Source organism: Sceloporus occidentalis, unplaced genomic scaffold, assembly GCF_023333645.1.
Source record: "Sceloporus occidentalis isolate IW3139 unplaced genomic scaffold, rSceOcc1.0.p SCAF_4, whole genome shotgun sequence".
Taxonomy (NCBI): domain Eukaryota; kingdom Metazoa; phylum Chordata; class Lepidosauria; order Squamata; family Phrynosomatidae; genus Sceloporus; species Sceloporus occidentalis.
Window position 1 is genome coordinate 192,676,835 of NW_028316984.1, and position 15,387 is coordinate 192,692,221.

The window sequence follows — 15,387 nt, forward strand, 5'->3', positions numbered from 1 at the left end:
ACAGGAGACTAGATAGATCTGTCCCCAGTGCTCTCCACATAGGGCTTTGTGACTGTCCTGAAAGTGCCAGCTTCTGAATGCAATTAAAGTTTAAAAGCCTAAATGGAAGGTTTCTGGAAGCCTCATATAAGGCACACTGAGATCCCTTGCTACAAGAAACGTAAGAGGTACCAACCTTCACTTTTTTACGTGGAAGTTCCATATTCTGCAGCACGCACTGTGGTATGTCCCTTTTGCGAAGCTGCTCTTCTAAGTTGCACAACTGAACCCACTCATTTTCTATTGGCAAAACAAGCGTCAAAATAGCCTTTAAAGGTTCCATCCTAAAAGACAGCAAAAGAAACATCAAAAAGTGACTAATCAAGGAAATGGCCACATACACAACACAATGGATAAATGCCTTGGGTTGCCTGTGTTAGATAATTCTATGAAGCAACTGCGTAAGCATGGAATTTAGTACGAGGTATAGAATTCTACATTCTGAAAATCTCAGCTTTCCACATGTCTCTTGAGTTTCTAGCCCTTATGACTGCAATAACAGGAATTGAAAAATATAGCTGTCTCCCATCCCATCTCAGAATAAATGTGAGGTATAAATTAAATAAGCACATACATAGAGGGAATTTAAATGATTCATTGACTCTAAGACCAGTGGAAGGGAAGCTTAGCAGAATTTTGAGCTCTAGTGGATGTAATCAAAGAAACCCAAATCTTATCCCCTTAAAATCTCTCTTCCATCAAAGATAAGACAGCTGGTGCATACACAGAGAAAGAACGTTCCTGAATAGACACGGCGAGTGTCTGGCAGAAAGAAGAACTAGCTATTACATATTCCTATTTCCTATAGCTACATCCAAGTGCAGAGGAAGGTCACACAGTCCATATGCTAACACTGAAAAATCCCAAGAATCTTTTGATCTGATGCTTGTTTTAGCCTGTGTTAATTACTGTTTAGCATAGTGGTTTGAGTGTTGAACTATGATTCTAGACATCACAGTTTGATTCCCGACTCACTCATTAAACTGACTCGGTGACCTTGGACAAGTCACATGCTCTCAGCCTCAGGGGAAGGCAAGGGCAAACCTCCTCTGAACAAATTTTACCAATCCTATCCATGATAGGTTCAGCTTAGGGTTGCCATAGCTTGGAAACAACTTGAAGTCACATAATAACAACAACATTTTGCCTGGATAACCTCTGTATCTCCTTTGAAGGAGGAATCCTAAATTGTACGAATGTCATCTGACAATGTTCTGATTGTTGATTATTCATCCTAACTTTAAAAAATAGTCTAGGGTTAGTTGGTAGTTACTTTTTTAGTTAGTTAGTTGGTTAGTAATGACTTTTATCCTTTAGGGTAAAATTCTAAGTTTACATATCAGAGAAATTCTTGCTGAAAACAGTGAGATTTTACTTCTGAGTAGACCACAGATGAGAAACGTCTTTCAGCCCAAGGGCCAAATTCAACTTTAGTATTTCTCACAGACCCCATTCTAGAGGTGAGTTGAGCCACAGGCAAAAAGGCAGCAACAAAAATACCAGTACAGTTCACCCCAAGCTCTTACTGTTAATCACAAGGCCTTCGCAAAGGCATTTCAACCTCCTAGTATGAAAGGAAAGCCTCATACAGAAATTCAAAAGCCAACCAATGCTGATGTTGTATGGTTAGAACCATTTGGGAAAAGCCCAGATGGCCAGACCTAGGGCCACATTCAGTCCTAGGGTGTGAGGTTCCCCACCTCTGGAGCTGACACATATATGTTTGTAATGCAAATGGATCTTGTAGCACCTTTGAGACTGTGTGAAAGAGGTTGTATCATAAGCTTTTGAAAACTTGGTCTACTTTGGGCTTGTTCCCACTATGAAATGACCCTCATTCCCATTTGAAACCAGTTCCTGCCATAATCTGATCTAATCCTGTCAAGATGAAGCGAAGCAAAGGCAAAAAAAATGGTGTTTCCAGAGAGTATTTTGAAAGAGGGTTTTTTGAGAAGAATAGATTCTGAAGCAAGTTCCATAAGTGGGAACAAGTCAAAATTGATTCATTCTGGAGGGGAGGAACTATGGCAGAGGGGTGTTTACCATCCCTCCTCAGTTTTTGGCAGATCCACCATTTTCCTCTCCTCTCGGTGCTGCCTTTGTACTTGTGTTTGTTTTTTTAATAAAATGATCAAGTATTTGATTGTTTGATTTAGCAACTACTTGCAAAGACAAATAATTGCAAAATCAATCAATTGAAAATCCAAACAATTTTATTTTTTAAAAAAGCATTTTGTCCTCCTCTTTCTCCTCCTGCCTCGTTCCCATGCTCTTTCCTCCCTGCCTGGCTCCAGCCTTCTCTTCCAATCCCAAGCCACCTTTCCCTGCTCTTTCCTCCCTGCCTGGCTTCATCCTTCTCCTCCAATCCCAAGCCTCCTTCCCCTGCTCTTTTCTCTCTGCCTGGCCTCATCCTTCTCCTCCAATCCCAAGCCCCATTCACTCTCTCAGCCTCAGATCACACTCTCTCAGCCTCCAACCCCCCCCCCCCCAAAATTTCCAAGCCAGGCTGCCGCTTACGTCACAGATGATTGATGGGGGATTTTGAAGCTGCGCTAACAGTGGCGATGAGAATCGGAGCAAAAAAAAAGCAATTATACTGGGGTAAGGGGGGGAACTTTCATAGTGGGAACAAGGGACCTTTTAGAATCGATTCCCAAAATGCAGTAGGAATCTATTTAACCCTTTGTCAGATGCATGCAGAGTTGTTTTTGTTGGTATATCAAAAGAGAAATTTAACGACATAAACTATAAAGTGGTGCATTCTATGATCATTGCAGCAAGATCATTGTATGCCCAGAGTTGGAAAACAGACTCTCTTCCTACAGAAGAATACTGGATTGTTAAAGTGTTCGAATTGGACAAAATGGACAAACTAGCAATATTAATTAAAGAAAAACCTTTGGACAATTATTGAAGGGTTTGGGTATCATTTTTTATTTATATGAGCAAGAAAGAAGGAAAGATTTTAGTTGTGGATTTGGAGATCTGAAGCAATTTGGTTTAAATTTTTAGGTCAGAAATTAAATAAAAATGAGTTTGTATTACTGACAAACTTGAAATATGGAGTATTAATATTCATGGAGCTGGGAAGTCAATTTTGGATTGTGCTAAATGTATTAATTTGAGTTTAACATGATTATATGTTTATTAATAAGTACAGTTTTAAGGGGAGGAAGGAATTGGAGATATTGGGGATAGTTTAGTTTCATGTTATTCTTGTTAGCTAGTATAGTATAGCTTTGAAGATGTGCGTCGCTTGAACACCATGCCTCCAAAGTGGCCAGAATCTGCTTCATTTAGCCTATTTAGGGCCACAGTTAGTCTCAAAGGTGCAACAAGATCCGTTTGCATCCTTATATTCCATACTAACATGGCTATGTCTCTGAATTCTACCCACATGTTTGTAATGGTAATAATAAACCTCACCTAGAAACCTCGATTTGAGTTATGAGCTTGACCCAAACATAAGTCTTACCAATTGAAGAAGGGCTACATTTTTCTCAGCTCAATGAAGAATAAAAAAATAGTGGCAAATACATTCACTATAGAGGTTAGATTTATAGAGTTGTAATGAACCAGCTATCTAGATTGGAAAAATCTCAACAACAAAAATATATGTGTGTTGGGGAAGACTGGAGGAGTGCTTGAGTTCTCTCTTTGGGGATTCTAAATACTCCTCACTAAACTGCAAATTGAAGGATTCCATACGATGCAGCTATGTCATCTACATCACAGCACTCTAACTGTTTAGTGTGAAAGAGCTTCTGGTGTACTGGCAGTTATCCAATGTATTAGGCCTGTATGGCCATCCCATCCAACTAATCCATTCCTTCTTGCAGCTATAATATGCAGAGTATACCTTTTATTTAAAGCCAACTGGAGCTCGTTCCATTCTCTCAGCAGTTCCTCCTGAGATTGTTTAGTGGTGTCAGACTTCTCCATTTCACCTGAACGTTTTTCTAGCATGGCGGCCATGGATTCAAACACTTTCCATGAAGTTTCACCTTTACTCTTTAAGGCCTAAAACATGACAGACCAGTGTCAATTGTGCAACATGTTTCTCCAAGATGTAACACACATCCAAAGACTAATATATAAAAACAGCAATGACATTTTAATACATTATTAAGACTTCAAACCATGCTTTAACATGACATCTGAACTGAGTCAGTGCATAGGCTCTAGTTCATCTGATACTCCTTTAAGAATATGACCAATGAGGGAGCTTCAAAATATTTACCTCTAACTCATGTAGCTTATTCTGAAGATAGGAAGTGTCCTTTATATCAGTAGTAAAAGCAGGAGCTATGTTCTCTCTGATACTGCTTAAATGAAGTTTCAGTTTATGTCTTGCTCTTTCACAGCTGAGGAAAAAAATATTTTTAAAAAATATTTTAAAAGGGTGGTGGTGATGATGATGATGATGCAGCAAATAAGGACAATGATCTCCTCCAGAAGACCTTGAGGGGTCCCAGCCACAGAATGTTTTAAACCGTTTTCACTTTGTTTTGTTTATTGCTAAAAACATTCCATCATGTTCCCAACCCTACCCTCGGAAGATGTCCTCCAGTTTACTTCCTCATTGGGAAAAGACCTCTCCTGTACCTAACATGATTTGAAGGGATAAAAACAAGGCATAAAGGACTGGAAGGGGTTGATGTGCCTTCAAGACATTTCCGAATTATGCTGAAACTCAGGTTAGCCTATCAAGGGGTTTTCTTGGCAAGATTTGTTCAGAGAGTTTTTGCCATGCCTTCTTCTGATGCTGAGACTGTGACTTTCCCAAGGTCACTGGGTTTTTATGGCTGAACAGGGATTCAAACCCTGTTCTCCAGAGTCCTAGTCAAATACTCAAACCACTACATCACACTGGCTCTTCTGTTGGAGAAGTCAGTCAGAGGGGAAGCTATCACAAAGGGGGGGGGGGGGGAATGTCCTCCAAGATTTTGAGATGCTGGTGGGTTCTGTTGACCCTCCTTGGAGCCACATGCTGCCCACAGGTCCAATTTTTTCACCATTGCAGTCTGTGAGCCACTTAAACCCCAAATAACCCTTCCAAGCCTCTGTACCTCATTTTAAAAATTATGGGAAAAAGGGATATTTAAAAGCTAAAATAAGGACAATCTCCATTCCCAGAGGTCTCTAGCAACAGAAGAGTAGATAGAAAAACACCAAAACTGGTGCTCAAAACTCCAAAAGTTATTTCTAAAAGACACTAAACTAACAATCAGCCTGGGTTTCCCACCATGGTAGAGGTAAAGGTTATAAATTGCCCTTGGCTCCCATCCCCACCCACACTGTAGCTGTCTATGTTCATCCTAGACCATCTACATAAGCCCCAGAGCTACCCAACATTCCAGTTACCTGACACTCCCATTGCGACATCAAGTGGCTGTTCACACAGTGTGTCCCACTAACGGTTTGTACAATGTGTCCCACTGTGCTGCTACGCCAGCCATCACAAGTCGCTCGCTCTGAGGTCAAAATGAGGAGCCCAGCATCCATCACATGGCTGGGCACTTGTTCTGACCTCAGAGCGAGTGACTACCCACTGCCGCAGCTACTCCAGGCAGCACAACGGGATGAGTTGTAAACAGTCACTCACAATTGCAATGGAGGTCTCAGAATCATCCTGGAAAATCCAAAGCAAAAGGTAACTTTAAAAAAAGTTTAAAGGATGTTATAGAACATGTTCTCTGCTGAATGGACTGGACATTGTTCAAACTGTTCCCATAAGAAGTGGGGTTTGGACTATGCATCGCCCAGACTCCCTGCCAAGAGGACAGGGAGAGGACATTTTATTTGGCCCATGCAGATAAGGCCCTAGACTGAAAAGCACCTCTCTTTCAACCCTTCCAAATCCAAGTCTCCATCTTTTTCACACTTCTTTCGATGATGTCCTCCATTATGAAGTTTCTCTTCTGCTTCCAAATTTATATCAGAAATACTTGTTGGGACCTGGGGGGCGGGCAAAAGAATGAAAATGCATAGTATTTATTTTAAAATGGCAAAACAGTCAATTCAATTAAAACCTACCAGCTCACAACACTGGTGTGTGTGTGTGGGGGGGGGGGGTTCATCCATGAGCGCAAAGGCTTTATTTCAAAGTATGACCTCAATAAAAGCAAGATATTTCACAGTTAAATTATTTTAATGAACCAGCTATCAAGATTGGAAAAATCTCAACAACAAACATATATGTGCGTTGCAGAAGACTGAATGGGTACTTGAGTTCTCGTTGGGGATTCTAAACACTCTTCACTAAACTGCAAATTGCAGGATTCCATAGGATGCAGAGCCATGTCATCTAAAGTGGAATCACAGTAGTGTAGCTGTGTAGTGTGAAAGGGCCTCTGGTGTACTGGCAGTTATCCAATATATTAGGCCTGTACAGGCATCCCATCCAAGTGATATATTTAGCTATTACTTTTATAATATTTTTTATTGTAACCCATTTTTAGATTTTTAAACTGAAAAGCAGTACAAAAATTTTCTTTAATATGGAAATAATCTGCTTTGTCAGTTGATTTTTTATGTCGAGTGGAAGGTTATTTGCAGGATTGTATCTCCCTTTATTAGAGCTCTAAGATTGTCTGAAGAGGCTCTTTTCTCTGTTCCACCACTCTTTCAGGCTCACTTGGTGGAACAAAGGAAATGGCCTTTTCAGTGGCTGCTCTCCCAGGCTCTGGAATTCCCTCCCTAGAGAAGCCAGGATGGCCCCATCCCTGCTCTCCATCTGGTAACAGGCAAAAACCTTTTTGTGCCAACAGGCTTTTAAAAACTGGCCGGGGTGGGGTTTTAATGCTATGTGGTGCTAGTTTTAAGGTTTGTACATAGTCTTTCAATGTATTTTAATGTTTTTAATGTTTAATATATTAACTTCATAAATTGTTTAACTGTTTTTTAAATAACTCTTACATTTACCCTTTAATTAATGACCTTGTATAGTTTCACCATTTGTACTGTTTTTAAATATTAGCCACTTTGACTCCCATTATTGGGGGAAAGATGGAATATATAAAACAACAACAACAATTCCTGTTTGTCTCAGGCAGCAAAGTATCTTTGGCCAGCCCTTGCAAAATGCCACAATGGAGAAAGCCCCATGAATGCATTCAAACATCTTACCTTTTCAGTTGAAAGCCCATCACAGGGATGTTGAGAAGATGCCCTCTCTCCATTGCCAGAAGCAAGTGCTAAACCTCTGGATTTTAAAAATAAATTGATTAGTGGAATACAAAAAATAAAAATGGCAACTAGGCAAAAGTGTATTTACCTTGTTAAGGTCCATGCATATGGCCACTAAGAATGTCATACAAAGTTTTCTCATCTCTATATAGCCAAGGCATATTTTTCTCTGCCACAAATTAAAATTCAGCACTTGTTTTGTTCTTTTGTTGTTGTCACATGGCTTCAAGTCAACTCCAACATAATGGTGACCCTACCATTGGGTTTTCATAGTAAACCCAATGGTTTACAGAGGAAGTTTATCATTACCCTCCTCTTGGGCTGAGAGAGTGTGACTTGCCCAAAGTCACCTAGTGGCTTTCAGGAGCTGAGTGGGGATTTGAATCCGGGTCTCCAGGAATCCTAGTCCAACACTCAAACCACTGTGCCATATGTTTTACTTTCAGTGACAAATTGCACATGATGATTTTCCCTGATTTTTCTGTTCAACAGTTTTTTTGTTCAAGTAAAACAGCTTAGAGATGCTGAAATTCAAAGGGGAGGATCAGAAGGCTGCATGGCAGAGGTTTGGATTGGATGGCTCTTATGGTCTCTTTCAACTCTATGATTCTAAGACTGAATTACCCTTGCATTGCTTGCCACATCTGCTTAATAATACCTACTGCATATATACATCTCAACAGCTGTTTTTTACCCTGTGGGGAAAAAAAGCACAACATATTTTCCCATTTCCCCTGTAGGTAAGAAACAGCAAGGGATTAGAAGAGATGCTTCATGACACTACAGTTCCCAGAATACTTCCAATGACCATGCTAACAAGGAGTACTGGAAGTATACATTTTCCCAACAATAACAACAACAACAACAACAACAACAACAATAATATCCTGCTCCTCTGTGCAACACAACTGGGGAGGCTTACAAGATTAAATTCTCATATCCCACAATCCCACCCCATGAAATAGAATTAAACAGCTTACAGTTTAAAACATAGCTTAAAATGATAAACAAAACAAATAAACCATGGCTATAACGGAAATCGGGGTGAACAAACTAGGCTTTTTGGTGGCCGTGTATCTATTCAGGGAAGGCCTGCCGGAAGAGATCCATCTTAACAATTTTTTAAAAGCTATTTAAGGTGATAATGTGACAGACCTCTTCCACCAGGCCATTCCACAATCTGGGAGCAGTTGCCGAAAAGGTCCTCTGGGAGGTTGCAGACAATCTATTTTTATAGGTTGTAGCAAGTTCCCCCCAGAGGACCTGAGTGCGAGTGGTGGATTATACAGGAGGAGGCGGTCCCGAAGATAGCTTGGACCCAAGCCATTTAGGGCTTTAAAGGTTATAACCAACACCTTGTACTGGGCCCAGAAACGGATGGGCAGCCAGTGAAGCGATCTTAAAATTGGTGTGATGTGGTCTCTTCCTGAGACCAACCTGGCTGCCACGTTCTGCACTACCTGAAGTTTCCAAATCAAGCACAAGGGTAGCCCCATGCAGAGTGCATTACAGAAATCGAGACGGGAGGTTACCAGCGCGTGCCCTACAGTTTCAAGGTCCTTAACTTCCAGGAAAGGGCGCAGATGGCGTATCAGCCGAAGCTGATAACAGGCACTCCTGACCATCTTGTCATCTGGAGTGACGGATCTAGGAGCACCCCCAGACTATGAACACAGTCCTTTGAGGAGAGTGTGACCCCATATAGGACTAGAGGTTGTATCCCAAAACCTGGGTTCGGGGCTGCTACTTAAGTACCTCCATTTTTTCTGGATTCAGTTTTAATCTGTTTATCCTCATCCAGTCCATTACTGCTTTAAGACAATCATTGAGAGGAGAGACGCCATCTGAAGTCTGAGCTGAAGACTGAGAAATGGAGAAATATATCTGGGTATCATCAGCATACTGATAACACCCCGCCCCATGCCTCTGGATGATCTCTCCCAGCAGCTTCATATATATGTTGAATAGCACTGGGGACAGGATGGCACCTTGAGGGATGCCACAATTAAGCTCTTATTTGTAGAGCAACTGTCCCTGAACATCACCCTGTGGAATCTACCCAAGAGGATGGAACAGAACCACTGCAATGCAGTGCCTCCAATTCCTAATCTTCTCAGGCAATCCAAGAGGATGTTATGACCTATTGTGTCAAAAGCCACTTAGAGATCCAGTAGCACCAACAGGCTCTGGAAACATCTTATCAGAGAGCTGGTCCAATACAGATGGAAGGACTAATAATTATAGTCCGTCCTCGCCTTACGCGGGGATCCGTTCCGGATCCCTCCGCGTAAGGCGAATTCCGCCTATGCTCGAGCCCCATTGGAAACAATGGGGCTCGTGTGCGGCGGTGCGGCGGCACAGGCGCACACAGGCCGCGCGTTCCCATTGCGTCCCAATTCGGTTCCAGAGGGCACCATTTCTGGGAACTGTTTCAAAGTGTCCCCAGAAATGGCGCCCTCTGGAACCGAATTGGGACACGATGGGAACGCGCGGCGGCGGCGGCCCCCCGTGCGATAAAGTCGCGTTCTGGGCCCCATCCGGTGCCCATCGCGTTCCGTGCACGCCCCTGCACACCCCCGTTAGAACGCGCTGGGGAACGGTTGAAGCCCCATGCGATAAACTTAATTATCACAGATGCATCCGGTTATGTTCTCATAGCTGGGTGCAAAATGATTACAACAGCACTGAAACTTCTGGAGGACCATAGCAAAATTCAGCACACAGATATCATCATTTCACATCTGGCTGGGGGGAAGCTTCTTGCTGCTCTCCACAAAACAAGTGAATGGTTGTGCTGGGGGTTTCAGAAAATATTCAGTAAGTCCCACAAGGACAGGCTCTGTGTTATGCAGAGGGAAGAAGGGAATACTAACCCTCATAATATTCAAAAAGGACATATGCAATGTATGAGAATCATATGCATGTGTATGTCCCAATATTTGTCTGGCACAGCCATGGTTCTCCTATCCAACATTATATCTATTCATGTGTTCATAAATCTGTACCACATAGCCCCACTACTTTCATGATCACATGGCACGACTACTAATCATAGTGAATTACTCTTAGCTCTTGCACATACTAGACCTGTTCAGGCATGCACTCCATGTCAGGGGTCAGAAACCTCAAGACCTGGGGCTAAATCTCACCACCCTGTCCTAACCCACCCCATCAATGTTTGCTAGATGGTTCCCTTCCTCAAGACACTCTCCTTTAGTGGTTTCTCAACTCTCTCCTTTCGTGGTTTCTCAACTTCTGAATGGGGCTTTTCCAATTCTGAAAGTTTTAGAAGCTAAAATATACTGGTATATTTGGTCCTACTTCTTTGACTGACCTGGCCCACCACTGAAATGTAGTCATGAGAACTTTTGTGAAATTAAAATTAGACTTACAGTTGAAATAGTTTCTATATCTCTCAGGGTGTATTCAGACTGACTAAAAAGCCCCCAATTTTGTTCCTGTTCTTTCCATTTTAATACCACATTAGAATACACTAATCTGGGGAGCTGGTATAAAAAGGTGTACCAGCTGCTGACAGAAAATATTCTGCAATAATCAAAATATGTATGGATCTCCAAAATAAAATCAGAAAGAACAAGAACAGAATCTGGAACAGTCTGGTCTTTTTAATTAGTCTGGATGTATCCTCAGTTTGGTTGTTAAGCTGAACCTAACTCATCTTCAGAGGATCCCGAGCATTATCAATGCATTTTGCACAAGCCACAGCTATCTAGAAAGCCCCCATGAAGCAGTTCCATGCTGGCTACTGAAAATACCCACCCTCTCTTAGATGAACGGTCTTCACAAGCCCTAGACACCAGTGCATTGTAAACAGCTGATGCACGTCTTTGAAGGTCTTCTTTCTTCTGCTCATATTCTGTAACCAGCATTTTTGTTTCAGTCTCATTTTCTTCCATGGCCATTTTCTTACTCATTGTTTTCATGGCTTGTAAGCAAGCATTTAGCTTGCCCATTCTACCTTGCTGAGAAAACATGTCCTAAATGGACAAAGAAATGCAAAAACACTTGTGTTGGATACATGACATTTTTTGTTGACAGATTCTACATAAGTCTCCAGGACCAGATGAACTACATACAAGAGTATTAAAAGAAAAGGCAAATGTAACATCGGAGTCATTGGCAATAATCTTTCAGAACTCCTGGAGAACAGGAGAAGTCCCAGCAGACTGGCGGAGGGCAAACGTTGTCCTCATCTTCAAAAAGGGGAAAAAAGAGGATCCCAACAATTATTGTCTAGTTAATCTGACATCAATACCAAGAAATATTCTAGAGCAGATCATTAAACAGAGAGTTTGTGAACATCTAGAAGGCAATGCCATAATCACAAAAAGTCAACATGGGTTTCAGAGAAACAAGTCATGCCAGACAAATCTTATCTCTTTCTTTGAAAAAATTACCAGCTTGGTAGATGAAGGGAATGCTGTGGATAGAGTATATCTTGATTTCAGTAAAGCCTATGACAAGGTTTCCCATGACATTCTTGCAAACAAGCTTGTAAAATGTGGGCTAGACAAAGTAACTGTTACATGGATCTGTAATTGGTTGACCAGCCGAACCCAAAGGGTGCTCAACAATGGCTCCTTTTCAACCTGGAGAGAAGTGACCAGTGGGGTCCCACAGGGTTCTGTCCTGGCCCCAGTGCTGTTCAACATCTTTATCAATTACTTGGATGAAAGAATTGGGGGCATATTTATCAAATTTGCAGATTACACCAAATTAAGAGGTATAGCTAATACCCTAGAGGACAGGATCAAAATTCAAAATGACCTGAACAGACTAGAAAGCTGGGCTGCATCAATAAAAGTATAGTGTCTAGATCAAGAGAAATAATAGTGGCACTGTATTGTGCTTTGGTAAGGCCCCACCTGGAATATTGTGTCCAGTTCTGGGCATCACAATTCAAAAAGGACATTGAGAAACTGGAGTGTGTCCAAAGGAGGGCAACTAAAATGGTGAAGGATCTGGAAACCATGTCCTATGAGGAATGACTTAGGGAGCTGGGGATGTTTATCCTGGAGAAGAGAAGGTTAAGAGGTGATATGATAGCTCTGTTTAAATACTTGAAGGGGTGTAATACTGAGCTTGTTTTCTGCTGCTCCAGAGAACAGGACCTGGACCATGGATGCAAGCTACAGGAAAAGAGATTCCACCTCAACATTAGGAAGAACCTCCTGATAGTAAGAGCTGTTTGATAGCGGAACACACTCCCTCGGAGTGTGATGGAGTCTCCTTCCTTGGAGGTCTTTAAACAGAGGCTGGATGACCATCTGTCGGGGATGCTTTGATGGAGGGTTCCTGCATGGCAGGGGGTTGGACAGGATGGCCCTTGTGTTCTCTTCTACCTCTACGATCCTATGTTTCTATGATCATTACTCTAAAACATTTCATAGATTTCCAAAATAAATAGTTAAACCAAGACTTCCAGTCCACCTGTTTGATGCAGTATACTCTAAAGGCACCAGATCTTGTCTCATTTTGAAAGTTAATCATAAGTCTCCAGGACCAGATGAACTACCTGAATGAAAGACTGCCAATAAATACTAGGTGCTGTAGGCTGTATTTCAGAGGACGTAACTGAGTATTCCTCGCCTAAACAAAATATCTATATGGAAAAATACCTCATGTTCTTCAAGAAGTCCTTTGGTTTTCCCAGCACTGAGCAGTTTCTTCTCTTTATTTATCTGTTTATTCAGCTTGGAAAACATTTTATTTAATTTTCCTCTTTCAATTTCCATTTTTAATTGAATATAGAATATGATTTCTCTGCGAACTGCCTGCAGAATACAGAATGTATATCAAAGAATGCTGGTAATTAATAAAGATATAACATGAGAGCTATTGGGGGGGGGGGGGTTAGGGGTCGAAGGACTTTTTTCATGTGTCCACCATCCTTGATACAAGGAGTTTAGAAGAGAATTTTAGCTTCATAACACCCTTGCCAGGTAGATAGGACTGAGAGTACAAAGGTGTTCCTTGAAATTACTACACATATACCTGGCCTTTCCCTTTAAAAAAGCCCTCAATCTGCCACCACCTCCTGTAGCTACATATTTGCATCCTGATCCCACTCTTCAACATCTTCCATGGGGAGTGATGGAGTCTCCCTTCTTGGAGGTCTTTAAACAGAGGCTGGATGGCCATCTGTTGGATATGCTTTGATTGAGAGTTCCTGCATGGCAGGGAGTTGGACTGGATGGCCCTTGTGGTCTCTTCCAACTCTATGATTCTAATGGAAGGTGAGCAAGAAATGCCTGTAGATATACATCTGTACATGCATAAACTCTCTGTGTCAGGAGGAAACCAGTTGTGCTGGAAGACGATGCAATGATACAGCATATGGATCAACCTATACGAATGTTCTGCATACTGCACCAATGTCATGGGGTGAGATTCATGCTCCCACCATGTGTTTACTCATGCAGGGGAGGCCCTGGTGAACAAGGCTGTACCAATTTCCCCATGGCCTCCTGGTGGAGCTTCAGGACTGAGTCAGAACTTGAACCCAGGTCTCCCAAATTCAAGGCAATAAGTCTAGGCACCATGCCACACAGATGCTATCAAAAAGGCCTCCAAAAATCATATGTAATGGGAAAGTACTCAAGTGGTTTCTATCTGATTAAAACAGCTCTCTGCCTCCCAGGTACATTTTCTCACCTCCCATCTCTCACGAACATCTTTGCTCTTTTCCTCCACCACTGCCTTTTCATGAGCAGATGAAATGTCTTTCAATTGTTCCGCTGCTTTCAAAAACTCACCAAGGATGCTGGTATCCAAGATGCTAAAAGCTTCCTGAAAGAAAGTGGCATAAAATTATGGAATAGTAATCAAAACACAAAACCTGCCTAAAAATAGATGAATGCCTGGAAGGTAAAAGGGTCCTTTCCACACTGTGAGTACTACAAAGCAAAGCATGTGCTACTGGACTCTTAAGGGTGGAAGAGAATTTGAAGGCACTCATTTGAACCCATTGCTGGGGACAAGCAGCCCACTCCTAACTAGCAATCAGTCAGATTCAAATTAATTCCTTTTTTCCAACTGCAAAAGCAGAGCTTAGAAAATATACTTTCTTCAACTTCAACTCTGAGAAAATCTCAGCCAGCATGGCCACACTGAACAGAGGTATCCTTTGCATTATGATTGTAACATCACAAGGGACACTTCTTTCCATTTGCACTATAACTGTACTTGTGGAGCACACCTTCAGACTCAAAAACAGAAATGTGTGTATGTCAGAGAGTGCATAGATCACAGGAGATCACTCATGGAATATATCAAAAGATCCACTGTGCAACCAGTGTTCGTGTATTCAGTTTAAGTTTCTTTGTTTGTATTAGCTGTAAACTGTATCAGAATAACATAAAATGATTAATAACAAAATAGGTGTTTACAGTGGGCAGAAAATATTGTATATATTCATGTATAAGTATAGAAATTTTAGTCAAAAATCTAAGTCAGCTTATCCATGGGTTAATATAAGTACTGTACTTTAACTTTTATTTTTTTAAAACAGGGAAACCATCCCCTGCTGAAAAACCAGTGTGTGATCTGTCCTGTCCTAACACTCCTCTATTCTCTCATCCATCCAGCATTTAATGGGAGCACAAACAATTATGCCTGCTGGAATTTTGTAAGTTCTTTTGCACTTTTTCCTTTGCTTCATCTATTAGATTCTTTCTTACATGCCCCTTAGTTTTACCCTTGACTTATCCATGGGTAATATCAAATTCCATAATTTTGGCCCCTAAACCTGCCCTCATCTTATACATGAGGTTGACTTATAGTTGAATATATATGGTACACCAGCCAGAACCATAGTGCAATTCAGTTAAATAGGAATACCAGTCTACAGGGAATAAGCCCCTCTGGACTGTAATCAGTTTACTACTAAGTAAATGTGAATACAACTTGCAAGGTGGCCACTGAGCATCTTCACTGAGTATATGCAATGACCACAAAAATAGCTATGAGTTCAATACCAGCCAAGGCTCAGACTTGACTCAGGCTTGTATTCTTCTGAGGTTGCTAAAATGAGTACCCAGCTTGTTGGGGGCAATTAGCGTACAGTTGTAAACCGGCTGTAAACCGCTTAGGTAGTATGAAGTGGTATATAAATGAAGCTGCTATTGCTATGCAAAGACA

The 15,387-nt window shown here is 41.5% G+C and overlaps 1 protein-coding gene across 8 annotated transcripts in view; it reads right to left on the bottom strand.

Annotated features, from left to right (window-relative positions):
• The window catches only part of SYNE2 (spectrin repeat containing nuclear envelope protein 2), a 348,063-nt gene that overhangs the window by 231,310 nt on the left and 101,366 nt on the right, over nt 1-15,387 (bottom strand). For all 8 annotated transcript variants that reach the window (XM_089522735.1, XM_089522729.1, XM_089522733.1 and 5 more), the window contains exons 20-27: nt 13,903-14,037; nt 12,867-13,022; nt 11,008-11,225; nt 7,168-7,243; nt 5,879-5,997; nt 4,280-4,403; nt 3,899-4,059; nt 176-323 (exon numbers count right to left, since the gene is read on the bottom strand). In XM_089522735.1, coding sequence (XP_089378861.1) covers nt 176-323; nt 3,899-4,059; nt 4,280-4,403; nt 5,879-5,997; nt 7,168-7,243; nt 11,008-11,225; nt 12,867-13,022; nt 13,903-14,037 — 1,137 coding nt within the window. The remainder of the gene's footprint in view (nt 1-175; nt 324-3,898; nt 4,060-4,279; nt 4,404-5,878; nt 5,998-7,167; nt 7,244-11,007; nt 11,226-12,866; nt 13,023-13,902; nt 14,038-15,387) is intronic.